This window comes from Podarcis vaucheri (assembly GCF_965113315.1).
Source record: "Podarcis vaucheri genome assembly, chromosome: 7".
In the NCBI taxonomy this organism is placed as follows: Eukaryota; Metazoa; Chordata; class Lepidosauria; order Squamata; family Lacertidae; genus Podarcis; species Podarcis vaucheri.
This window is the reverse complement of record NC_138765.1, coordinates 69,638,133-69,664,844: the sequence shown is the minus strand read 5'-3', so window position 1 is coordinate 69,664,844 and position 26,712 is coordinate 69,638,133. Positions and strand designations below refer to the sequence as shown.

The 26,712-nt window shown below is 45.3% G+C and overlaps 2 protein-coding genes across 2 annotated transcripts; one reads left to right on the top strand and one right to left on the bottom strand.

Moving 5' to 3' along the window:
* Window positions 1–3,956: 3,956 nt before the first annotated feature.
* Window positions 3,957–12,815, bottom strand: LOC309536380 (chymotrypsin-like elastase family member 2A). Its single transcript, XM_082230572.1, has 8 exons — window positions 12,772–12,815; window positions 11,388–11,476; window positions 10,474–10,574; window positions 9,691–9,819; window positions 8,152–8,288; window positions 6,894–7,039; window positions 4,533–4,685; window positions 3,957–4,071 (listed from the first exon to the last, which is right to left on the bottom strand). The coding sequence occupies exons 1-8, from the start codon at window positions 12,812–12,814 to the stop codon at window positions 4,054–4,056; spliced, it is 816 nt and encodes a 271-aa protein (XP_082086698.1). The 5' UTR covers window position 12,815; the 3' UTR covers window positions 3,957–4,053.
* Window positions 12,816–14,113: 1,298 nt separating this feature from the next.
* Window positions 14,114–22,666, top strand: LOC309536367 (chymotrypsin-C-like). Its single transcript, XM_082230551.1, has 8 exons — window positions 14,114–14,273; window positions 15,317–15,405; window positions 15,932–16,029; window positions 17,474–17,596; window positions 18,677–18,813; window positions 19,893–20,038; window positions 21,046–21,195; window positions 22,605–22,666. The coding sequence occupies exons 1-8, from the start codon at window positions 14,234–14,236 to the stop codon at window positions 22,620–22,622; spliced, it is 801 nt and encodes a 266-aa protein (XP_082086677.1). The 5' UTR covers window positions 14,114–14,233; the 3' UTR covers window positions 22,623–22,666.
* Window positions 22,667–26,712: the final 4,046 nt, after the last annotated feature.

Here is a 26,712-nt window from a genome sequence, read left to right as displayed (position 1 = left end):
ACCTGTCTCTCATTTAAAAACCCTTTTGTACTGCTTCCAGCTTGTCAGTTCCTTTGCCTTTGATCACTAAGCACCACCGGGAGACGGACTTCCTTTTTCTCGTCTCCCGCTTTCAGCCGAATTCACAAATTTGTAATCCAATCTCAGATAAATCTTACTCACGAGTAGTTAATTTGTAATCCAATGTAAAGGAAGAAAGGTCGGCGCTCATCCGTAACAGCCGCGCGGCTTCACTCCCGCAGAAAGAGCGATGAATCCACAGCACCGCTTCCCCTCCGCGCTTCCGGAGCCCCTTACGAGGTCCCTTCTTCGTTTTGGGGGTCGCTCTAGGTGCCCGCCGGATCCCACGGCCACGAGCTCGCTCTGCTCGTGGTTTAACTTAATGGGTCGTCGCTTTGCCGTAGCGAACGACCCTTTTCTGCGGAGCCCCTCTTCGCTGCGCAAAGAGGACCGCCATTACTCGTTTCGCGCCGCCTCCGGAAGTCTGAAGGGCAGCTGTCTTCTAAGCCTGTGACAAAGTTGGCACATTCCATTGTGTCTAGGTTGCATCCGCTCAATACTGTGAGTCTCTCGGCCTCCCATCAAATACCTGTACTAGATAGGGAGCCTTGTCCTTGTAAGTTGCAAATGGGGAACCTCTGGTCCACCAGATGATGACTTGAAGTCCCATCAGCCCCAGCTAAACATCTGAGGGGACCTTCCTCTCAGAAGTTGTCGGCTTGCGTTCTGAAGACTTATTTTCCTGCTATTGATTAGCTCATCGCTCCGTACGTTTGCCATTTTAAAAGGTGCTGCTGCTCAGGAAAAAGAAAGTGGTCTGACATACATATTTTGGTGAAATAATAATAATAATAGTAATAATTTTTTACGGTGTTGCCCCTCCCACCGATCTTATTTTAGCACCATCTACAGATGCCCTCAACTTCCAGTAAACTTGACTTTATTCAGTGTGGATGAAGGCCTTAACCATGCTGCGTGGGGCAGTGGGGTCAAAGGGTATTGTAAGTTGGGCTCTTGCTAGAGAAGCATAACACTGAATCATAGAATTGTAGAGTTGGAAGGGACCTCAAGGGGCATCTAGTCCAATCCCCTGCAATGCTTGTTTTGCCCAAGGTGGGGCTTGAACCCACAAGTCTACCAACTGAGCTAGTCCAGAAAAAGCATATTTCTCTCTCTCTCTCTCTCTCTCTCATACTCTCTCTCTCTCTGTATGTGTGAGTGTGTGTTTTATATCATGGCAATAACCCAAGTGCTGAAGTTGTGATGCAACAGGCAACTCTTCTTGCAGAAAAGTATCAAGCTATCTTTTTAAAAAAAAGAAAAGCCTTTTTCATACCTACACATTCTGGGCAAATCCACCCAAATCTAGAACCACGTGGGCAAAACTTGTAAGAAAAGTGTAATAGTCTATATTCATGTTGAATGTTCAGGCTGGGAGACCACCTCTAAGTGCTTTTAAATGTTCAAATGGCTTAATCTGGATGATTATTCTGTTTTAATTTTTTGCATGCACTGTGATCATTAAAGAGACAACCCCCGGTTGTCAAATTCAGGTTCTGAAGCAGAAACCCTCAGTGTGTTTGACAAGGGGAGAAATCTACTCCAAAAAAAATGCTTTTTAAGCTCAAAGCTCGAAAAGGAAAGTGATAGAGTTAGCATTGCCAACTTTTTAATTCCCATGGATGCATTCCTGTATAAAGGTTCCAATGGCAGGGTGGGGTTTTTTTGGGGGGGGTTGGAGAGAAGGGGTGTTTTTCCATACACGTGGAGTGCCCCCTTTGGGATGTGCAAAGTAAAAAAATTTGTGACCTGCAGACTTTGATAGGGGGCGGAGTGTTTCTTGATTTCACATTCGACCTGCTCATTTCTGATTATTGCAGTGGAGGAGGACAGGCAACTATTTTTCTTAGAAGTTGGCAATGCTGAATAGACCACTTTGTTTTTGAGACTTGAGGCAGCAACAAGGGAAGTCCGTGCCCTTGGCAGAATAAGCTCCCTGAGCAAAGCTGAGCTTTAAAAGCCAGAGAGTTGACATTATATTTTGTTACATATATATTTTGTTACCCAGCAAAAAAAAGAAGAAGTCCATTCTCTCCCATTTGCCATGTGAAATCCTCTCCGGTCTCCTACTTCCCTTTCTTTCCCTTTATATTTTTTTGGCAAAAGTCCTGTTGATCTCAGAGGCTTTGTTTATTTTTTCATATTGCAACCATAGGTGGTTGGGGGTCCGGAGTGGGGAGGAGGTTTAAGAAAATGTTATATTCAGTCTCTCCTTCCATTCTTCTCAACCTGTTTCCCACCCACCCACCCACCCACCAAATAGGTTTAAATGGATGGATTGAAAAGAATGTGTTTCTGCTTTTGATTCCAAAAGCTGTTCCATTTCAGTGGTATGATTTTATTTTTTTTAACCAAAAGTAATTAAAAAATATATTTCATAAGCATGTTGTGTGGTCCAGAGCTGTGTTTACTTCCTTTTTGTGGGGGTTGGGGGGGTGGGAGAAACAAAACCTGATACCACTTTAAGGTTAGAATTTTGCCAGCTGCTCAAGTTCTCGTGGCTGAGTTTGCCGTGAAGCACATCTGAAAGTGTACCATTGAAGAAGCTAGGATTTAAGACCGCGAACGCTCAGGAAATGTGAGGAGCTTTATGAAAAAGAGCCTGCCCCATTTTGTTTTTACTCAGAAAGATTTATAGACGGCTTAATAGGGAAAAGGTAAGTGGTACGTATAAAATAATTATTGATAAAACAGTAAAACTCAGTCCAAAAAGTTACACCGCGTAACTTCAATGGGTCTACTCCGAGTAACTCTAGAATTGGCTATAACCAGTGCTTTTTCCCTTAAAAAAAAATGTTTAGGGGTACTCTCATTTTGACTCAAGAAAATCACCATTTTATAGTTCAAATCGGGAAAAATAAATACAGTAAATGGACATAAGTACAAAGATTCACAAAATGTTTAGGGGTATGAGTACCTCTGCATCCCCCCCAGAAAAAAAGCACTGGCTATAACCCAATAAAATAAAATATAACCCAATCAAATTAGCCAAGCCCTTAAAACCCTCTGCTAGAAAAAGATTGTATTGACAATGTTGAACGTGGCCAACATGAAGGTGGAACAAATAATGACGCCTTCTTCAATCCCTAATTTCAGGCTTTGCCAACGTGGCGTCTTACAGTGGTTTTTGACTATCATATCTACCAGCTAATCGCAGTTGACATCCCAAAACATCTGGAAGGCCGCAGGTTGGCGAGGCTAATTTATTTGTTATTTCTTTGGCCATCAAGGGCTTCCCCAATGTTCTCCCTCCCACCTTGCTGCTCTCCAGTTTGATATTTAGCAATGATGGGCGCACTGGGAACCGCCAGCTGGTTCTACACTGGTTCCCTGATAGGGCTGAGACATGGGTGTCCTTGAAGGGTTCCTTTGTTTGAGGGCACCTGTTTGGTTCTCAGCGGCTGCTACCAATTTTCCAAAATTGGTCCTTTAACATGCAACAAGAGCTGAGCTCTTGCTTCAATGCACATTCTGGCTACAGAACCTTCTCCCTGCCACCTCTGGATGTGGGCAATGGGCAGCTGGCCTCACAATTGAGGGTGGAATGACCATAGATTGCCCTCCCACCAGATGTCAAAGAGAAAAATAACTACCAAACTTTTAGAAGACATCTGAAGGCAGCCCTCTTTAGGGAAGCTTTTAATGTTTAATAGGTTATTGTATTTTAGTGTTTTGTTGGAAGCAGCCCAAAGTGGCTGGGGAAACCCAGCCAGATGGGCAGGGTATAAATAATAAATTATTATTATTATTATTATAGATCAGCAAGGAGAGGGGTGCAAAAGGGAAGAGCTCTGGACAAAAACAAATTAAGCCCTGAAAGTGCCAAAAACTTGGCCCACACATGCACTTAAAATAAAAACTTTAGATGATAGATAGATAGATAGATAGATAGATAGATAGATAGATGATAGATAGATGTAAGTTTATTCCACAGCTGGTTTTGTTGTTATGGAACTTGTGGTAGGTTCTCACTGCACTCCAACATTCCTTGTGTTAATATTTCGCCATCATCTACAGAAAATGCAAAGGAAAATTATTATTATTATTATTTCTTTAATATGAGGGTGTCTCTTGGTAATGAAGGGACAGCTCTCTCAACCAAAGGAACAGAGGGCGCTAAAAGCTACCGCAAACTCAACACGTACAAAATCCAGAAACCCAAACCAGGATGACAATGATCATTGTTTACTACTAATTTATTACCTCTCTAGCCCACCTTTCTTCCAAGGAGCTCAGGGTGGCCTGGATAGTTCCACCCTACCCCCCATTTCATCCTAACAACAATCCTTGTAGGTAGGTTAGGCCGAGAAGCAGTGACTGAGCCAGCGAGCTGCATGGCTGAGTGGGGATTTGAAGCCTGGTCTCTCCCGGTTCCTAGGCAGACGCCCTAATCACTGCGCCACACTGGCTCTGCAATGCATCCCCTGTTAAGCAGGAAGGGTTGTTGAGCCGCCTCAAAGAGCAGAGCTCACCTGAGCGATCCAGTCGTTGAAAGCAGAGACCCGTGTGAAAACAGTGGGTTTGCGGTAGGTGTTGCACCCGCTGGAGGAGACGAAGCTGCCTATACCGTGAACCTCCCACTTTCCACTGGAGGGTTTGCAGTTGAGTGGGCCGCCCGAGTCCCCCTGGAAACAACCAAACAGAATACGATGGAGCTTCTTTTTTTGGAAGGATGCTCTGAGTTTTCCCCTTGGGGACGACTGGGGAATCAAAATTGATTGTTTCCGAGCGGCTAAGGCCCGGTCGTCTTTGTGGCAGCCAGCCTGATTCACAGGTTCTTGGACAGAAGTGGGGAGACTCTGGCCTACCAGGCAATTTGGGCCAAGCCATGCTCAGCTGCCGCTGGATCACGTTTTGGGCCTAGCCTGAATCCCCCTGCTTAACCTTGGCTTGCTTGAACTACATGGCCCTTGCTGCTGCATGCTTGAAGCTTATATCTCCCAGAATCATTTACAGTGGTGCCTCGCAAGACAAAATTAATCCGTTCCGTGAGTCTCTTCGTCTAGCGGTTTTTTCGTCTTGCGAAGCAACCCTATTAGCGGATTAGCGCTATTAGCAGTTTAGCGGCTATTAAAGGCTTAGCGGCTATTAATGGCTTAGCCGATTAGCGGCTAAAAGGCTATTAGCGGCTTAGCGGCTTAGAAAAGGGGGGGAAGTGGGGAAAAATCGGAACACTCGCAAGACGTTTTCGTCTTGCAAAGCAAGCCCATAGGGAAAATCGTCTTGCGAAGCAGCTCAAAAACGGAAAACCCTTTCGTCTAGCGGGTTTTCCATCTTGCGAGGCATTCGTCTTGCGGGGCACCACTGTACATCATACTTACAGAAATATTGTAAAGAAGTGGACTCAATAGCAGGATTTGAGTAAACACAATCAAGAAAACAAACACAGAGATTAAGACATCATAATTGGAAAATAAAAAAGCATATGAAGCAATTTGAAAATAATTAAATGACAAGAATAGAACAATATTCAATTCAAGAATGTAATATTAAGGTACAATATAACAAGCAGGAGAAGTTAATATGTAAACAACCAGAAGAGGAAGTTGAGGGGAAGTTGTGAGGGGAGGAGTGAGGCAACAGGAGAATTATATTTTTTCTTTTCTTTTTGAGATAAAGTGATTGTGACGAATATAAAATTGTAAAACTTAATAAAAACTATTTACAAAAAAAAGAAGCAGCTTATATCTCCCAGGGTTGGGACATGAGCCCCTGCTGCTGCTGCTACTACTACTACAACAACAACAACAACAACAACAACAACAACGTACTGTATTTATACCACGCCCATCTGGCTGGGTTTCCCCAGCCACTCTGGGCAGCTCCAAACAGAATATTAAAAACACAAAAACATTAAAAACTTACCTAAACAGGGCTGCCTCCAGAGGGCACCCCATGTGAGGAAGAAGAATGGGGCAGTGCCCATGGGCATAGTCAGGGAGGTGGGGGGAGCACAGCTGCCCTCCATAAATCAAGTAAATAAATAAAAATACTAAAGTAGAAATTGTAGAAAGATTTTGAAGGATTTTTCTGAGCACCTGGGGTCAAAGTAAAGAAGATATCAAGAAGATAACAAATTTAATAAAGAATGGGGAAAATTTTTTAAGTTACTTTGAAGAACACTGTAAACAATTAAAAACAGGATTCTAAAAAAAACCAAAACACTTGCAAAATAGCTAGAACCATGGTGAGAATTAAGTATTAAGAAAAGATGGAGAACATTATAAGATGCAGCTGGAAAAGAATAACGATGGAAACCATGGAAGAGTGGAGGGAAGTCCAGGGATTCAGAGAATCCTATGTTTATATGATTGTGATTTATTTGTGATGATATTTGTTAAAGGCAAAAATGAATAAAAAATATTTTTTTAAAAAAAAGAAATAAAACAACTTTTAAAAAAAGAAATAAAACAACAACAACTGTCTGACAGAGCCAGACAGAGGGTGAGGACGAGGAGTAGGTGTCCTCTTAACATAAATCCTGGCTAGCCCAGGGCTGTGTCCACAGATCTGCGCCCTTTATGCAATGCTTTGAAAGGGAAGCCCACGCACGGCTCTAAGTCCTCTACCCCAGTATCCTGCTTCTGCTTCCTATATTGGATAATGGGGGGGGGGGGTGTTTAGATGCAACCACCCACCCTTCTCCCTCAAGCATCCTCCGAGCATCTGGTATTCAGAAGCACGCCGCCTCTGAAGACTCAACCTTGTGGCAACGAACGCCAAGATAAAATTGCGCCTTGCAAACCCGGTGAGTTGGATTGCAAGATGCGGCGCTTCTTCTGGCTGAGGGACCGGGCAGCCGCTGCTGCCGCTCCTGCGTGCCAGGCGCTCACCTTGCAGCTGGAGATCACGCCGTCGCCCCCCGCGCAGACCATGCTGCTTTTCACCGAGCTGCCCCACCAGCTGGACTTGGAGCAGGTGGCGTAATCCACCACGAGCAGGCGCCCCTGCTGCAGGATATCCGGGGACGCACCGTCAGCTGGAAGAGACCAAACACAAGGGGCTGCTGATGGCAAAGGAGGATGTTCTTGGAACCGATCTTGGGTTACTGCCGCAGGGCTGGGGGATCTAGGGGGCAGGTCAGAAGGCTCTTGGGATTCTCCCCAAGCCATAGCTGTGTGTCTGCTCAGTCTGCTCTCCACATGCTGATTCCTGAAGGCCCTGTCCAATCCATGCCTTTCTCAAGTGCTTTCGGCAGGCTGGGATATACAGTGGTACCTCGGGTTACATATGCTTCAGGTTACATACGTTTCAGGTTACATACTCCGCTAACCCAGAAATAGTAGCTCGCGTTAAGAACTTTGCTTCAGGATGAGAACAGAAATTGCGTGGCGGTGGTGCAGCAGCAGTGGGAGGCCCCATTAGCTAAAGTGGTGCTTCAGGTTAAGAACAGTTTCAGGTTAAGAACAGACCTCCAGAACAAATTAAGTACGTAACCAGAGGCACCACTGTATCTTTGAACTGTAATCATGCCTCTTGCATGCCTGGCCACAAAGGGGTGTCCGGGGGTAAACCTCTGACTTTTGTGTAGGAGATACAGTCGTACCTCGGGTTAAGAACTTAATTCGTTCTGGAGGTCCGTTCTTAACCTGAAATAGTTCTTAACCTGAGTACCACTTTAGCTAATGGGGCCTGCCTTGCCATCGCTGCACGGTTTCTGTTCTCATCCTGAAGCAAAGTACTATTTCTCAGTTAGCGGAGTCTGTAACCTGAAGCATCTGTAACCTGAAGCGTCTGTAACCTGAAGCGTCTATAACCCGAGGTATCACTGTACATCCATGGCTCCATCCGCATTTGCCTCTGACTGCACCTACTATTGGCCAGAAGTTTTCCTACGATGGAAAGTGGCGCTTGTGATGGGGGAGTGTTTGCCCACCCCTTGCGCTAGTGTCCTGCCCCTCCATAGCTCAATAATTTTGAACTTCGTGGTGGGGAAATTAATTTCCTGGCCAAATCTATCTGCTTTTCCACTGGAGCTGAATAAGCCATTGGCTGTGGGCCAAAAGGGAGTCGTGTCTGTGTGGCAACCCAGAAGGATGGATCTGGTGCATCAAACAGTGTGTGTGTGGGGGGAATCATAACATTGCTTACTTTGCAGCCTCCCCCATCCTGTAGCATAGCAGGGAGAGTTGGAGGCTAAGATGCTGTTGGCCTTTGGAAGACACACCAACTGGATCTTGTCGCTCAGGGTGACGTGTTTGGAGAGTTTGATCAGCGCAATATCATTCCTGGTTTCCGCAGGGAGAGAGAGAAAGGACAGGGTGTCTGGTGCAGCTTTTGCAACTTGGTGCCTTCTGGACGTTTTGGACTACATCTCCCATCAGCTCCAGCTTCAAAGGGCCGTGCTCCAGGGGGCTGATGGGAGTTAGTTGTCCAAAACATTTGGAGGTCACCAGAGTGATTCTCAGCTTACCCAAAGCAGGTACAGCTGGTTCTGGTTTTTGACTGTGGGAGATATGGGGTGCTCTGTGTTATGCTCATGGTAATGCAATGTATCCCAGATCTCCGACAAAGTCAAAACAAGATACATCCCACCACCATGTTAAGTACAACCCCAGCACTTTGACTCAAACATCTCCAGAAGGATACGCTAAATCACTCAAGGTAGGGGAACACACTGACGCTGTGCCAAAATAGAGGAAATCAGAGATCTGCAAGCACATTTTCACATGTAGATGCACGCGGGTGGCGCTGTGGATTAAACCACAGAGCCTAGGGCTTGCCGATCAGAAGGTTGGTGGTTAAAATCCCTGCGATGGGGTGATCTCCCGTTGCTCGGTGCCTGCTCCTGCCAACCTAGCAGTTCGAAAGCACATCAAAGTGCAAGTAGATAAATAGGTACCGTTCCAGGAAGGTAAACGGCATTTCCGTGCGCTGCTCTGGTTCGCCAGAAGCGGCTTAGTCATGCTGGCCACATGACCTGGAAGCTGTACCACGGCTCCCTCGGCCAGTAAAGCGAGATGAGTGCCGCAACCCCAGAGTTGGCCACGACTGGACCTAATGGTCAGGGGTCCCTTTACCTTTACCTATAGATGCACATTTAGAAATAATAACTTAAGCAGAAATGGAATGCATCACCAACGAGCCAAGAGAAAGAGGACACATTTTTGTCCTGATTTAGATGTGCAGGTGCAGATTTAAAACTACTGCCATTCAAATAGAAATGCAGTGTGTCCCACTATGTTGGGAAAGACCAGGTGAGCTGGGTGCCTGCTGTTCACGTGCCTGCTGATGGGTAACTGCAAGGCTCCTCTTGTGCTCCTGTCTTACAGTACTTCTTTGACAGCCCTTCAAATAGAGCGGTGCTCTGAGATTCATCTCCACAAGGCGGCTTCGTAGCAAACAAATGCAGCCTACGCAATTCAAGCAGGTGCTCTAAGTAGATAAATAAATGCTGATGGTGACTTTTGCTCATAAATCCCAAGCTTTACTCAGGGGGCAAAATAGTGGGAAGGGGCATAGCAAGCTCTAAATTCTGGGTTTGGTACTAAAAGAAAAACAATTCTGGATATATTTTTTTTTCCAGAAGTAAGTATGCCCCCAATTTCATCCCTTCTCTCTCCACCCTGCCAAATCTGTTGGGAATCCTAGTTCCTTCTATACTCGTTTCATGAAAAGCTATTAAGTTACCCGCTGGACACGCTACTTGAGTCCCATTTTGGGTGAATGATGATTTTTTCCGGGGAGACAGCAAGTGATCCTTTCTCGCTGGCTGAGAGACTGTGTTTTCCGAGGTAGACCCTATAGGTCCGAGAAGAACTATAAAAAAATAATAATGAAGAAAAGGAGTGGGCAATCAGAGAGTTATCTGTAATAATAATAATAATAATAATAATAATAATAATAATAGATTGCAAATGTGAATGTTTGTTCCAGATAACAGAGGATAAGATTCCCTGCTCCAAGGAGCTTGTCCAGGGACTGGGGGAGAGAGGTTAAGAGGAAGAAGGTGTCGTAATTTTAGTTACACATACTTTTGGTTATGGGCTAAGGAGCAGAAAGAGATAGGAAACAGGCACCTCAACCCTAAGACTGCAGTCTGTTCAGGACAGATCTCCCCGTGAAAATCAGGCCCACGTCATCCTCATCCTGTCATCTGCATAGCGCCACCCTGGTGTCTACTTCTTAGTCACACTGGTGTGAGAGACAACACTAGGAAATGTCTAAAGTAGAGAGATGGACACACTGGTGCAAAATCTGTTTCCATTTGGGGTGAATAGCCTCTATATTTGCACCAGGCGGAGCTTCCAGGCTAACCTCAGGGGCAGCCCCATGTGGAGCACATTGCAGTAGTCCAGCCTGGAGCTTCCTAGCAACATGGATAACAGCAATCAGATTCAGAAAAGGCAAAATTTGCAAAGGATCCCAGAGTCGTACATGAAAGCAGTTGTTTTCATCTGGCTGTTGACGTACCTGATACAGTGAGCGGCTGTCATGACCCAGTTGGTGGCGATGAGGGACCCACCGCATGTGTGATGCCACTTCCCACTGGAAGAAGAGTATTGAAGGGAAGCCTGGGAATGAGAGGCAGGATGAGCCTGGAAGATGCTGAGCTCCCTGGACCTCCCGTCGCACTATCGAAATCAGAGTCTAAACGAGTTTGCTCCTGAAAATCCTTCTCAGAATACTAAACAAAATTTAAACTACTGAAATGATCGATTACAACTGCTAATAATAAATTTTAAAATCTCTAATTGGTGTACAAAAGATAATGGGTTTCATCCAATGCTAGTCTTACCCAGAGCAGATCCATTGAAATTAATGGTATGACTAACATAAACCCATTAAGACCTGTTAATCTCCTCTGAGTAGGACTTGGATACACCCCATATATAACCATCCAAGGCAATAATAAGAACCACACACACACACACACACGATAATTATCAATCATGCACAGATAAAATCAGCAAGAATAACAATAAGTATGCAGAAATGAATTATAAATATGGGTAGTCATCCTCTTTTAAATCCACCCACGTTGAGGGGCATCACAGCCTCCTGTGGGAGTGAGTTCCACAGATTAACCGTGCCCTGCCTCAAGAAGGAATTTCTTACATCAGTCCTGAATCTCCCAACATTTGGCTTTATGGGATGTCTGTGGGTTCTAGCATTACGAGCAGAGCTCAAGTTATTTCGGCGCCTGTAGGGAATAAAGATCTACGGTACATTGGGGTCTGCTGGCCCCATGGATCTTGCCGCCCAAGGTTGTCGCCTTACCTTGACTCATAGGTGGGCCAGCCCTGCCTATAAGAGAGGGAGAAAAACACTTCCCGTAACAGAAAGAAAATTAGTTGTACAAAAAACACTGCAAGAGAGCCTCTTACCTGCCAGGGCCAGCTGTTCGGATTGGCATCCTCTCCTCCGACAATTCGGCTTGCTTTGGGCTTGTAGCTCGGGACCCCACAACTGAAGGCTGCAAAAAGGACACAGTGCAGACACTCGTGGAAGGTTCAGCGCAACAGATGGGTGATGCTCAAGGGAGCAAAATGCTCAGGCTACAAATTAGCATGCCTATATTGTTGTAAGAACCCTCTTTGACTCTACCCAATACCATCCCTTTCAGGGAGTGGTGGTGACTAAGCTACTGGAAATCAGAGTGTGTGAGAAAAAAATGAGTTTTTGCTGAATCTGTACAGGCTGTGTACATACTACTAGACCTTCAGAGCACGTTCTCCCCCTCAAAGAATTCTAGGCACGGCAGTTCACTCCTCAAGGAACTACAATTCCCAGCAACTTGACAGTGCCCATAACTCTTTGAGGGAGGGAAATGTGCTCTAAACGTGCTTCAAAGCTATTTTGCATATGCAGCCTGGGTGAGTTGGAAATGCAGACTCCTCCCCATCACTGGTGGATGAAGGTGGAGTGCCACCCAGGGGGTGACAACGCTTGCCTTGCACCCCCCCACATGTGCCACACACCCGCAGGTGGCACATCACGCCTCCTGGGATGCGTGTCACGCCCCTTGGGGTGCACACCAGCCACGCCCCTGGATGTACGCCGCTCCCGGTGCCAGAACAGGTAGCTTTGCCACTTCTCACCATCCCACCATATCTGCACACAGAGCCCACAAAATGGCTTTCAGTGCCTGGTGCATATCAGAAAAGCATCCAGAGAGGTTTTCCATATCTCCTGGCAGAATCGATTGGGCATCTTGTTTTGAGGCTTGCAGCAGCTCTGTAGAACAGCATATAAGCAGCCTGTAAAAAAATTCCTACTCTGCTGCTGTTATCAACTGGTGCTCATTCTTCATTCCTAGACTATCATCGCTCAGGGCTGGGTTTTGAGTTGCCCCCTCTCTGCGCTGCATTTTGAGAGCACCTCCCCAGCCTGCCAAGGACAGTCTAGTCTGACCTGCTCTCCAGGCTTCCCATTCAAGCACACCACTTGCTTTGCAGATTCTGACCAGAGGTCCATCTGCCCAGAGATATGTCTCTAGGCCCCTAAGGAGCCTGAATGAACGAGACAAAGGCCATGGTTTGTTTCTGGTATCAGACCCTCTGAGAGAGAATGCCTCTGCATGTGGAAATTCTGTTGGTATTATTATTGCTCTCCTGGCCAGTAAACTCTTGGCTGAGTTCTCCTTCATTCATAATCTAGATACTCTTTTTCTGAAAGCCATCTAAAGGAGTGGAGGCCGGCCACCTCCATGCCCTGTGGCTATGAACCAGGCGATTCCATCCTCTTATTTATCCTGAGTTCAACCCATACCCCCAGAGGCCAACGCCAGAGCAGCGAAGAGGACTCCAATCATGGCTGAGGGCACCTCGGGTGGAGTGTCCAGCTCTTCTCAACAGATGAACTCCATCCAATCTTATATTCTGGGTGGGTCTATCAGAGGCAGATCCAGCCAAGGATGCCGTCAGCAACAGAAAGGTCCCCATTGGCTGTGTGCCACTGGGAGACGTGGCAACTGGAATGCTTCTGTCTCCTTCTTTCCAAAGGCCATGCCAAGATAGTCTCACAAGCACCTGTTTTCCCATCAATGCCATGGCTTTGATGTCTGCTGAAGATGTGTGTGTGGTGGTGCCCTTGGCAGCCTAGTTGAGAGCAAGCTGGTAAAGCCAGGGCAGACTCCTGGGACCAGGTGGAGGGACTATGGGGTTTGCAGAATGTCCCAGGTTCAGTTTTCAGCACCTTCAGGGAGAAGTGGGAGAGAACCCTGTCTGAGATGGTGGGGAGCTGATGCCAGTCAGTGTAAACAATATTGAACTAGATAGACTTCCTATAAAGGCAACTTCTTAAAATCATCCTTCTGTTTGGAGACCATGAGAACTATAATCTTATTTTAGTTGAGAGAAAGGACTCAAAGGCAGAGCACCTATTCTGCATGAGGAAATGTCATAGGTTCAAACCCTGGCATCTCCAGGTATGGCCAAGAAAGATGCCTATCTGAAATTCTTGAGAGCTGCTGCCAGTCCTTGGAATATGTGAAATCAGTTGCCTCTGAAAAAGAGTCACAATGCTTGAAATGCGTTGGGACAATAAATCATTCCCACTCAAATGCATCTTTTCCCTTTTGACTGAACTGGCATGTTTCTTTTTCATGACACCTTCATTTAAATTTCTCTCCCCTGGCAAGGCCCCTCACCAGCTTGGCTTCACCCCCTCCTTGATGTTTTTCTGCCTGGCTGGAAAATGCCCCATGAACTCTGATCTTCCTTGAATAGATGAGGGGTGTGCTGAATGTGTGTAGAAAGTAGCCTTCTGCAAAGAGGTTGCATCTATATTTATTGCCCCACCCACTTTTCCCTCTGGAATGTGGACCCCGGAAGATGACCCGGAAGCTAATGTGGCCCTCAGGCTTCAAAAAGCTTCCCTACCTCTGATTTAGATACGTAGATGAAAAATCTGGCTCGTTTCCAGAGAGAACGCCACCCTAGAAGCAATTTTTGTTGCTGCTTAAAAGAAAATTTAAGCTTAAAATAAAAGGGGGAGGTCTCAGGCTTGTGCAAAGGACTTGAACAACACCTCTGCTGTGAGATGTTTCAGCAACCAGAGTGTGGGATCCAGTCAGGTCCTTCGAACAAGCTGTCCCCTTGTTCTTTCTATTTGCAAAGCGATAACTTAGCAAGGTCAGATATAGCCTGTTATTTAAGCCTGGTTTAGGTCAAGGCTGGTTTCCATTATAAATACACTGACTTCACCCCTGGATCACCATCACTCGGTCACCATGTTCAAGTTGGTCTTCATCGCTTTGATCCTGGGCTACGGTAAGTGTCTTTGATGTAGTTAAGTTGGGGCTGTTTGGCATGCAATTCGTCTTTTCATTGATAACAAGTCTCAGCCCAGCCCAAAATAGTTCTTTGGAAATGCAATGAATTCAGTTTCTTGTCTCTGGTGAAGTAGCCCCTCTCTCCAAGATGAGCTTTGTCGTGGTTCAAGAGCATACAAATTTGCACAAAATGAACATAACTTTGTTTCTTTTTTTTGCGCTCTGTTTAAATGATATTTATTAAAGTTTCAAAGAAAAGATTACATAAATAAAAAGAGGGGGGGAGAAAAAGAAATAAAAAGGGAAAAAATACAAAATACAGAAAAAAATAAAAAAACACTTAAAAAACACATCAATCTTTCCATGCCTTACATTTCATTTCCTTACTTCCCTGACCTCCTCACACCTCCCTTTTTTGTATTCCAGTTCTGTTAGTTAATTCAGCAATTCCTTTCCCTCTTTGTTTTTGTCTTAATCCTTTAACTTAATATATTATAACTTTGGATTTTCACCTGTTAACAATCCATTTTTACATACACCTAAAATGAACATAACTTTGGAACTTCCTGCCTATTGATATCGGAGAGTCGCTTTCACTGTACTCTTTTCGGCGCTGGCTGAAAACATTTTGCTTAGGCAAACCTACTGAGACATGTAGACCATTTAGACACATGCTAAATCTGGTCTTTAGCTTATCATTGATTTTAATTATTTTTTTGAGGGTTTAAAATGGTTCTGCTTTCTAAATGATGATTTCATTTTTATTCTTTTTGTAAGCTCCTTTGAGGTTGTTGTTGTTTACAATCAAGCAATATATAAATTAAGAAATAAATGAAATAAATAGCCTCTGGTAGCTTTTTTAAAAAAGGATGCTTCTGCAAAAATCCATGAACAGATTCATTAAACCAATAATGGGCAATACCAGTGTGTCCAGCTCTGGCTCCCTTGTGGTACCCAAGATGCTCATCTCAGTCTCTGCCTCTCTCCTCCCTCTCCCTAATTTTCTCTTTCATCACCCCCACGCCTGCTGTCTTCTTCCAGCCCACGGCTGTGGCAAATCTGCTTATCCACCCAACATTTCCCGTGTTGTCGGAGGTGAGGACGCCAGACCCCATAGCTGGCCTTGGCAGGTAAATCTGCAATGTTTTTCCCCCACGTGCGGTGCAAGCAAGTGTCACGTTTGCTTTTTAGGAGGGGAGAAATGGCCCAGTGTCATCCTGCGGAACATCTCGCCACCAGAAGTGGTAGTGCAGGTTCTGAAGTTCCCAGGCCCAGCCATGGACAGGAAGGTTATCATGACCTGTTAGCAGAGTGGATGATCCAGCACGGTGGGCTGGATCTAAATGCTGAAGGGGAGAAATGGTTTGTCGGCTGCTGCCGCTGCCTCCCATCTCCAGCTTTGGAGGAGAGACAGTCACTACCTCTCAGCCCAACCTACCGGTACCTCACAGAGTTGGTGTGTGGATGAAATGGGGAAGGCTGCAGAACCAGGCATGCTGCCTTGAATTGCTGGGGATATAAATGCAGTGAATTGATATAAGAAATGTCAAGGTGTGGGGCCAATATTGTGGCGAAGATACCAGGTTGACACATCAAAATATTTGTTCTTGACCCATACAGCTAACAGCCATCTGCCTTGGGGGGTTTGCTTTTCAGGTCTCCCTCCAGTACGACAAGAACGGCGTCTGGGCTCACACATGTGGAGGAACCCTGATTGAGTCCAACTGGGTCTTGACAGCTGCTCATTGCATCAGGTAAGCAGCACCCCACCAACAGCAAGGATGCTGCAGAAACCCATCAGGCTGCAATGGTCCTGAGGCTGCAATGGAGCAGTTGCCTAGTAATACTGGAACACCCACACATAGGGTTGCCATATTCCCAAAAGTGAAAATCTGGACAAAGTTGTTGAGCATTTTTTGGGAGGGATCTCCCCCTCCCCATTTAAGTTTTTGGACTTTGGGGGGATTATAAAAGCATTAAAAAACAATGCCCTACTTGCCACATGTACGGGTTTTCCCAGACATTTTGCCGATTCAACAAAACCCACCTGAACAACTTTTTGCAGCCCAATTCCCAGATGTGAAAGCATGGAAAACACGGACATATGGCAGCTCTACCCACACTACCATTCAAATTTCCTTGTTTCACATCAATGTGTTCCACTGAACCCTGAGCCGAACCTTTTAGACGTAATTTTTTAAATAAAAAAAAATGCAAAATGGGCAAGCCAGCTGCAGGAGGTCACTTTTTTGTGATATAATTTCAGAACTTGTTCAGAATGGCCACAGGATTTTTCTGGATGGAAGGAGTCTATAAGGTCCCCCTGTTCAAGCTGAAAAAAGTACCAACAAAATCACGCTGCACTCTCAGGCCAAGATTGTTTTGTTTGACATGTCCCATAGAACCAAAAGTGGTTTATTCATAGCTCATCACTGCTAGTGAGAATTTTGCAAATATGGGGTAGGAGATTTGGGATAGCTCACTCGGTCAAACATGGGGCTCTTAATCTCAGGGTCATGGGTGCAAAAGGAAGTGTGTGATAGGTTTTATTTCTTTATACACACAATCAAATGTCTTTCAATAAAATGTTGGTTTTATTTATTTCATAAAAATTTATGCACTCCATGATTGTAAAAAAAGCAACAACCTTCAGAGCAGTTTGCAAAGAGGGGGGAAAAGAATAAAATTTTGATGAAAAACAACGATTTAAAACATTCATAAAATTTAAATTGGCAATCAACTAAAAACAGATTAAAAGACACACCAACATTCTTCATAGCTGGGTATGCTTGTCTCAGCAAAAATGTTTTAAGCAGGTGCTGGGAAGAGTACAGCAAAGGAACATGCCTCGTGTCAATAGGAAGGGAGTTCCACAGTATAGGTACTGCTAACACTAAAAAAATTATCAGGTGGAACAGATATTATGTGGTGCTTGTAACCGTGCCAGTTCCGCAGATCAAAGCGGTCAACTGGGTAAGGGCATTTTGCAGGTAAGCTAGTCCTAAACTGCAAACACCTTGAACTTGGCCCAGTAATAACACAGACACACACACACACCCTGCCAAAAGACCCTGCTCATTTCTAGGAGGACAAAATACTCAGTGTATGAATGAAGGAAGCTATTGGGAAGGTATCAAGGAATTTCATTTGATATTCATACACACACACAACGTCACTGCCTGTTCCTTATGTCTGTAGCTCCAGTCGGACTTACCGCGTCCTTTTGGGCAAACAAAACCTGGAAGTAGAGGAAGCCGGCTCTGTGGCTGTTGCTGTAGAAAAGTTGATCGTCCACGAGAAGTGGAACTCCTTCTTGGTCATGTAAGTTGACGTGGGATCCAGAGAGTCAGGCGAGAGCTGCCCAAGTCCTGATCCTGCCAAAATAATTCTTGCCGGTATCTGGCTTTGCTAGTGGGAGAAATCACATAGAAACTTGAGTGTGTTGCTGCTGTTGTTTTGCTTTGTGTGTGTCTGTTTACTGGATGACCTGTTAAATTGGTTTGCCATTGCTGACAGGCAAATTACCAGCACTGCCTTAAGACATACGATGATGGCTGTGTTGGGAATATTCCATTCCACCTTAAGGAGCAGACATGGAACTGTTGCGTGTCACATGTCTGTTTACATTCCAGCACAGCTTGCTGGGAACTCCCGTTGTGTGTATAGCTTTTGCTTTTCTCTGTCTCTTTGTGAAGACAAAGAGAGAGACGACATGTTTCTTTGTCCTGATTTATGATTAATAAATCCGTAGTTGTAGTATGCTTCCACAAGCCTCACACCTATTCTGTGTGTGCAGTTTGCTCGGCTGATATAGTGTGCCCTGGGTCGCTGATTTATGTCAGAACAGAGGCCGGTGGGTCTTCGCAGCAGGATGGCTGGAAGGAGATGACCCAGCTGGGGCTAGCCAGCTGGCCTTGCGACCCTCTGCATGCCAACAGGCTGCTGGCTTAGATAACTTGAAAAGTGGATTTAACAAATGCAGGCACTGTTGTAGAAATGGCGTGCCTTTTTTCCTGACAAGCATTTCCTGGGGGTATTCTGCTGTAGGGGTACATACGCTCATGCCAGGTGGCATCAGTCATTTCTCTCTTTCTTTCACCCCTTTTTTCTCTCTTTTTGCCGCCCTTCCCTGTCCTTTTTCCTGACACCCCCTTCTCTCTCTCTTCTTCTGTCTCTCAATCTCTCATTCTCTCTCTCTCTCCCCCCCCATCCATCATTCAGCAAGCTGCCAGGGGAAGAACAGATTTCACCCTCTTGGGTTGATGGCAGTTGCAGTTGAAACATCTGGAGGGCATGAGGTTGGGGAAGGCTGGAGAATATTAAGTTTGACTCCTCTGGGTGAAAAGCTGCTTTCGAAAACCAAAACATAAACCTCTGTCCCCTCTTGGCGTCGCTTTTCAGCAACGACATCGCCCTCCTCAAATTGGCCGAGCATGTGCAGTTCAGTGACACGATCCAGGCCTCTTGCCTCCCTGCCGCAGACGCTGTGCTAGCCCAGGATTACCCCTGCTACATCACTGGATGGGGACGACTCTGGAGTAAGTTGGGTGCTCCCTGTCATGGGCATGAGCATCCTGGAAACAGCTGGACAAAGACCTTAGGGGTTGCATCCAGTGGCAGTCCTACTGAGAGTAGACCTATTGAAGTTCATGAACACTACTAACTTATGTTCATTCACTTCATTGGGTCTACTCTGAGTACAACTTCAGTTGGATACAAGGTACCAAAGCTCCCCCAGAACTTCTCGAAGGATTCTTCTCTGTACACTAAGAAGGAGGCTCGCTTTTCACAGTTCAGTGTCTGTGTTGTGTGCCTGCCTTGAAGAAGATGGAATGAATCTGTCAATTTGAGTTTCTCTCAGTTTCTCGTTTTTACTGTCTTAAATTCAGTGTTCCACATTTCCGCATCAGTTTGCAAATTTCTTTTTTTAAAAATACCAATGGAAAGCCATCAGCATTTTATAGTGAATTTGTCTTAAGACACACATTTTTGGATGCAATTTCCCCTTACATACACATTTATTTCTTTTATCAAACAATTTCCCCTAATAGAATACATATGTGTGTGTTGTTTTTTACTAATCTATGCATTTTATGCAAACTTTCTCCTAAGATACACTCTTTTTGCACACTGCTTGTTTGGAAAACTATAATACAACTTTCAATTAAGTGTGAATACTCAAGAGTAGCTGTGTTTCAGTCTGCCTATTGATTCAGAAAATGCAAATTAGATAAGTTTGCATTAAAATCCAAACCAAGCCAAGTTCCTCCTCATCCCTACTCTTAAGCGTCTCTCTGTTGACTGTGTGTCTGTGTGTTAAGGGGGCATGATTGCAGGCTTTCTGGTCCTGCACACAGGAAGGGGGGGCTAGTCCCACCCACTTTTGAAATATGGTCCCCAACAGCACTCCAAGGAGTAATGCCATCCTCTGCCCAAAAGAGGGTTCCCCACTATTCATGCAGAGTTGCTAGCTTTTGATTTCATAAATTCAGGTAGCCTGGCAAAGGCCAGATGGCAGATCAAAGTGGTATACAGGGTCAAGCAGGTTGTGTGTAAATGTGGTTTTGACTCTTTGGGAAAGACTCCTTACTACTCTCCTGTCTGTTCCACTCCGCAGCCAATGGCCCCATCTCTGACAACCTTCAGCAGGCCTTGCTTCCTGTGGTAGATCATCAGACTTGCACCAAACGGGACTGGTGGGGCTCCATGGTCAAGACCACAATGGTGTGTGCAGGAGGCGATGGTGTCGTTTCAGGTTGCAACGTAAGTCTCCCCAAACTCTTCCTTCCTCATAGAGCCTTCCCCACTTTCTCACTCTGAAGAAGGTTGCTTGTGGTTTCACTTAGTTTGCACATTTTTCTCCATGAAAACGAACAACGGTCCTTGCTTGAATTCTGGCTCAGTCCAAGTGACCCTTGCCAAGCCACTTAGGAAGTTGTGTTAGCAAACCTTTGCAGCTTGGGTGAATTATATTGGAATAATCACTTACCATTTCTGGAGTTCAAACGCTTTATTCATGCAGGAACTGTTCATGGAATGTGTGAAGACAAGACAGAGAAAATAAGAGACATGTTGTATGGAGAGAGCAACAAACAAAATGGCTCAGCTTTTAGGGGTGGAGTTAACTTAGGCCTAGAAGCTACAAGCTAGTGCTGGCTAGAATGCTACACAACCAGTTTCCTCTGGTGGTTAAAGTAAAACATGCATTAGCTAGAAGTGCAGCAGAAGGAAATGAATTTGCTTTTCTCCAGCATTTATAATGTGCTTTAAACGTATAGTGTGTATGCAGGGATGGAGAAACAAAGTGTGTGGGGCTCTTTTTAAGGGGATTTGGATAGTGGCGGGGGGGGGGGGAATGGGGCCAAAGGACAGGGGAAACATATGGGAGGAATATTGGATGCAAACACCAACCCTGAAAACCCTACCTACAAGTTGCATTGCAGACAGAAATTCAAATAGTTTGGGAACTGCTGTAAGGCAGGGATGGGGAATCTGTGCTCCTCAATCACACACTAACACTCCAGATATTGTTGAACTGCCATCATCCCCAGCCAGCCTGGCCAATGTTCAGGGATGATGGGGGGGGGTTGTGGTCCAGCAACATCTGGAGAGCCACAGATTCAGCCTGCATAAAACAGACACACAGACCTATGGACCCTGTCAAGCACAGAAGTGAGCTTTGTGAGATCAGGACTCCACTTCCATTTTGCCCTGCCCTTGGATCATAATAGGGAAACGGAGGTATATGCATCCTGTTTTTCTTCTGGCAGGGGGATTCTGGAGGACCCTTGAACTGCCAAGGCGGAAGCAACTGGGAAGTTCATGGCATCGTGAGCTTTGGATCAGGGTTGGGCTGCAACACTGCTAAGAAGCCGACCGTTTTCACCCGTGTGTCTGCTTACATTGGTTGGATTCAGCAGGTGAGGTTCCCATCTTTTGCCCAGCAAAGCTGCAATGGTCTGGATGGAAGGCTTAATTCATACCTGTGCAGCTGACTTTTCTTTTTCTTGAGTGCCAATCTTGGAAACTTTAACATCTAGCGTCTGCATAATTTCTCGTTCAGAACTCAAAAGAGTTCTCAGTGTCCAAATGCTGAAATCCAGCATTTGTGTTTTGTTAGAAACTGAGAAGTATATTTTATCATTTCATTGTGAGCAGTCTGGGAGTGGCATTCCAGCTTTAGGGCACAGTAGATGGTTCCCAGTCAAATCTTCAGCCTTTTGGCATATTCTGGTGTTTTTTTTTGGGGGGGGGGAGGTAGATTCAGTCCAACTGATTAACTGACACTCTTAACTGGGAGTAACCCCATTTGAACTCAGCAGGGCTTGCTTTTCAGTAGACATAACTAGGACTGTGCTGTAAATTCCAAACTTTGGAATTCCCTGCCTATTGACATCAGGCAGGTGCCTCCACTGTACTCTTTTCAGCACCTGCTAAAAACATTTCTGCTTATATTTTTTATAATATTTTATTAGGTTTTATCAACAGAAAAGTTCGAAAAAATACAAAAACAGAAAAATACAAAATTACAAAATACAAAAATACAAACATTAAACACAAAAAAGAAGAAGAAAAAACACGTATAAAAGAAAACAAAGCTCCCTCTTTCTTGATTTCTCATCTGTAGTTAACTTATTTTCCTGACTTCCTCACATCTCCCTTTTTTGTATCCCTTTTAAAAATTGGTTCAGCAAATTCATGTCCTATTAGTTTATCTATTATCAATCCCATCTTACATTTTACCTTATTGCTAGAGCCCCTTCAATTCATTTCAATGTCATCAGCATTCAAAAATTTTACAATGTTTCTGTAAATAAGTTTTAAATTTCCTCCAGTCTTCATCCTAAAAACATTTCTGCTTAGACAAGTCTACCCAGGTATGTAGAATGTTGACATGTCTTTTAATCTGATTTCAGTTTATTGTTGATTTTAATTAACCTTTGCATGTTTTAAATAGCTTTTTTGGGGGGGTTGTTCTTACTGATGATTATATTTTCTTTTTGCGAACAGCTTTAAGGCTTTAGGATATTAAAAAAACAACAACAAACCAATCAAGAGGGTATTAAAAATTATTAAATAATTGAGATTTGGTTCCATTGAACCCACTGGGATTTAAGTCATGACTTACCTAAGCCTCATTTTCATCGGGGGCCAAAATCCCCACACTAAAATACAAAAGGGGCATTTGACCGGCTGTGGTCTAGGAACAAAGTCCGAGTTCAGCAAGCTATTTGCATCTGGCCCATCCTGGCTATTTTATTGTATTCTGATACCTAAATTCTAATGCCCAAATTCACATCTATATTTTTGGTCTCTTTTCCTCCTCTAGAAACTGAATGAGAACTGAAGAGCCCACACTGTGACCTTGTGGATCAATATGAGAAATTCCAGAACTGCAACCAATAAAGCATCACAACTGCTCTCGTGTCAATGTGTTGTGTTTTTTCCCTGCTCTCACTTGAAATGCTTGGAATCACTCACACTGGTTGGGGTGCGGAGCCTTTTCTGAGTCCAAAGGCTGCATTCCTTTCTGGGCATCATTCTGGAGGGCCTCATGCCAAGGCTGGGGAGGGCCAAAGGCATATGTGGGTGGAGCAATGGGTGCGAATTTTACCTTTGAACAGCAGGCACCCGCACCCAGAAAAGCGAGTGATATTGTCAGAGTGCATGGACACATTGAGGGCCGACAAACACACTCAAGGAGGGCACAAAGCAGGGTGTGGCCTTGGGAGAGTTCTGAGATCCAGCGATCCAGTGGGTCACATTCAGCTCCCATGCCTGAGGCATCCCTTCCCACCTCTCCAGTTTACATTCTTTCCAGTTCATAGGTGAAAAACTGGAAGCCTCTTCTTGGGTATATACTTCAGCTGACCCTATATACAGTGGTACCTCAGGTTACATACGCTTCAGGTTACATACTCTTCAGGTTACAGACTCCGCTAACCCAGAAATAGTACCTCGGGTTAAGAACTTTGCTTCAGGATGAGAACAGAAATCGTGCTCCAGCAACATGGTGGCAGCAGGAGGCCCCATTAGCTAAAGTGGTGCTTCAGGTTAAGAACAGTTTCAGGTTAAGAATGGACCTCCAGAACGAATTAAGTACTTAACCTGAGGTACCGCTGTACCACAGTCTGTCCCTCTTTTCTCATTGACCATATATCAATGCCATCGAATCGCAGCCAGTAAAATTATGAGGCCAAATGACCCACCTCTGAATGGCGCTAATGGAAAGCAGGGTGAACCCAGGGCAGTGACTCATCCAGAGACCCAATGGGCAGCCTCCTCTGTGACTGGATGGCGCTGGGCTCAAAGGACCATTCCTTACTTGAATGACTTGATTTCTTACAGCACACAAGGGCAGCTTCTTTTCAGCACGGCTGTCTTGCTCCAGCAAACAGCTTGGGCATTCACTGAATTGCAGAGTTGGAAGGGACCCTAGTTCTAGCCCAACTCTCTGCAATGGAAGAATCGGACGGCTTTGGAAAGTCTAAGCAAGAGGGGATGTTGCTCCATAATTGTACGCGGTTGTCAGGTACAGAATCCTACACTTCGTCCTGAAAAACAAAAGCCAATTGAAAGAGTTTCATTTGGAAGAAAGGGGAGGGAGGGAGGGACGGAGGGGGGGGGGGAGAGAGAGAGAGAGAGAGAGAGAGAGAGAGAGGATAGAATTGTGTGCACCCAAATATCTAAATGGCAAGAGACTCCTGGGATGCCTGTATTTACTCAGGGTTTAGTTTCCTTGGAATAAAGGTCAGCAGAGTGATACGTTTTTAGGATATATGGGTTTATCTAGACCAGTGTTTCCCAACCGGTGTTCCGCGGCACACTAGTGTGCCGCGAGACGTTGCCTGGTGTGCCGTGGGAGGGAGGCGGGCGAGTCGGGCGGCGAGAGGCGGGGCGGCGGCGACCAGGAGAGGCTGCCCAGCGCGGGGCTCTCGCCGTCTGCCTGCCTGGCTGCCTGCGTGGCGCTGACGTCACGGGGCTGTAACGTGCCCCACATAGGCACACGTGGGGCGGCGAGCGAGCTCCCTCCCACATCCCATCGCCGCTCGCTTCGGCCGGCCTACTGGGCTGTCGCAGGCGGAAGGCCTGCGCATGCGCGAGGTTTTCGCGCCTTCGGGATTCCCTTCACGCCTTCCTCCTCCCGGGTCCTTGAGAGCGCGGGAAGCGGCAGCGCGAGACCGGCGTTGAGCCTGGTAGGTATTGCGCTTGCCAAGGCAGTCATTTGGGAAATGAAAACTTGCAAAGCAAGCAACCAGTTCAATCTGGAGTACGTGTATGCTTAATATCCTGTATCTGAAACCTGTTCTGCCCCCTCCCCCACACTTGGTGCCATTTTCATCTACACATGCAGCAGTGTAAGTTGACCCAGAATAGTACCAATTCAGATGGCAGATGGGAGAATGACAGTGCTGAATGCTTTCCCATGTAAAACAGTCCCTGCAAATAAAAACCTAGCATATTTGGAAGAGGGATGCTAGCCTAACCATTACCTTCTATGCTGTTACTATTTTTTTATTTTTTTTTTACATAAGTAAAAAGTGACCTTTCCCCATCTGGCATGGTGGTGTGCCTCGAGATTTTTTTCATGGAACAAGTGTGCCTTTGCCCAAAAAAGGTTGGGAAACACTGATCTAGACATACAGTGGTACCTCTAGTTATGAACTTAATTCATTCCGGAGGTCCGTTCTTAACCTGAAACTGTTCCTAACTAGAGGCGTGCTTGCACTAATGGGGCCTCTTGCTGCCGCTGCGCCGCCGGCACACAATTCCCGTTCTCATCCTGAGGCAAAGTTCTCAGCTCTAGGTAACTCTTCCAGGTTAGCAGAGTTTTTAACCTGAAGCATTTGTAACCTGAGGCATTTGTAACTCGAGGTACCACTGCAAATACAACCAGAGCATCAGATGGAGGAGCTCGCAGCACTAACACCCCAACAGATTAAAACCACGCTCAAGGAGGCTTACAACATGAAAAGATTTACATAATTACAAAAGCAGTCATCAGCAATAAATAAAATACATCCAAAAAGTACACAAGAAGATTGAAACCATTATCACATAAATCGTAAGACCTAATCATAAGGATACAAAAAAAGAATAATATCAGTAACAGCAACAAAAATGCCAAACAAAACCACCCAAATAATAATACCCCAGCCCTGTCTGTCTGTCTAGCTGTCCCTCTTCCAGCATCAGCCCAACTCCAGCCCTCAACTCTCTCCTACACAGCCCCCTTGGCTTGTTGCTCTCCAGCCAGCCAGGTGAGGTGGGAAAAGGCCCATCCATTTATCTCTATGGCAAAAGAGCTACCTCTTTGGATATGGCAAATAGCGGTACTTAACTGGCCATTACCCTAACTGAGAAACTGGTTTGGCTGGTTTAGCAGCCTTTTCTACTGAATTCTAAGCATCTGGACTGACTCCCCAAACTCAGGAGAGGGAGGGAGGTTAGTAAAGCAAAGAAAGAGGTGGGTGAGGAGGGGAAGGAAGAGAAAGGAAAGAAAGATTCTCTCCTTGAAGAATAGCCCATGGAGTACAATGAGTTATTCCCCACTTCCTCAGCCATTTTCTTCAGCAAGCGCCACCTCCTGCTCTGATTTGAATTCCAGTGTGGTGTAGTGCTTAAGAGCGGTAGACTCGTAATCTGGTGAACCGGGTTCGCGTCTCTGCTCCTCCACATGCAGCTGCTGGGTGACCTTGGGCCAGTCACACTGAAGTCTCTCAGCCCCACTCACCTCACAGAGTGTTTGTTGTGGGGGAGGAAGGGAAAAGGAGAATGTTAGCCGCTTTGAGACTCCTTCGGGTAGTGATAAAGTGGGATATCAAATCCAAACTCTTCTTCTTCTTCCAGACTTTTGTACTGTGTACATTTCCCCCTCCCTGCTGAATACCCCTTCCCTTAAAGCTACAGCTTTTAAGACAGGCTTCAGCCCCTGGACCTCTCTTTACATTAGCCGCTACAGTTCAACAGGATTAGTTCCTTCTCTGGAAAGAGGACTCTATATGTTTCTTGGAGTGCTTCCAGGCAAACTGTTTTCTTCTGTGTACACTCCATAGATGTAAAGCACACACACACCAAGAATCCTGGGAACTTTAGTTTATCCATCACAGGGCTACAATTCCTGTCACCCTTAATATGACAGAATTTGTTCATTAAAAAATAAAAATTAAGATATGCTTTAAATGCATGCTGTGTATGCAGAATACTGTTTAATGAGCTTTAATTGCACTTGAATTTGCCAGTATGAGATTGAATACCACCCTAAAAGAGGGACTGTCTGGAAAACAGTATCAGCAGCCTGTTCTTCTTCTTCTTCTTGTTGTTGTTCTATTTGTACGCCTCCCATCTGACTGGGTTGCCCCAGCCACTTTGGGCAACTTCCAACAGATATAAAAATATAACAAAATATCAAACATTAAAAACTTTCTGATACAGTG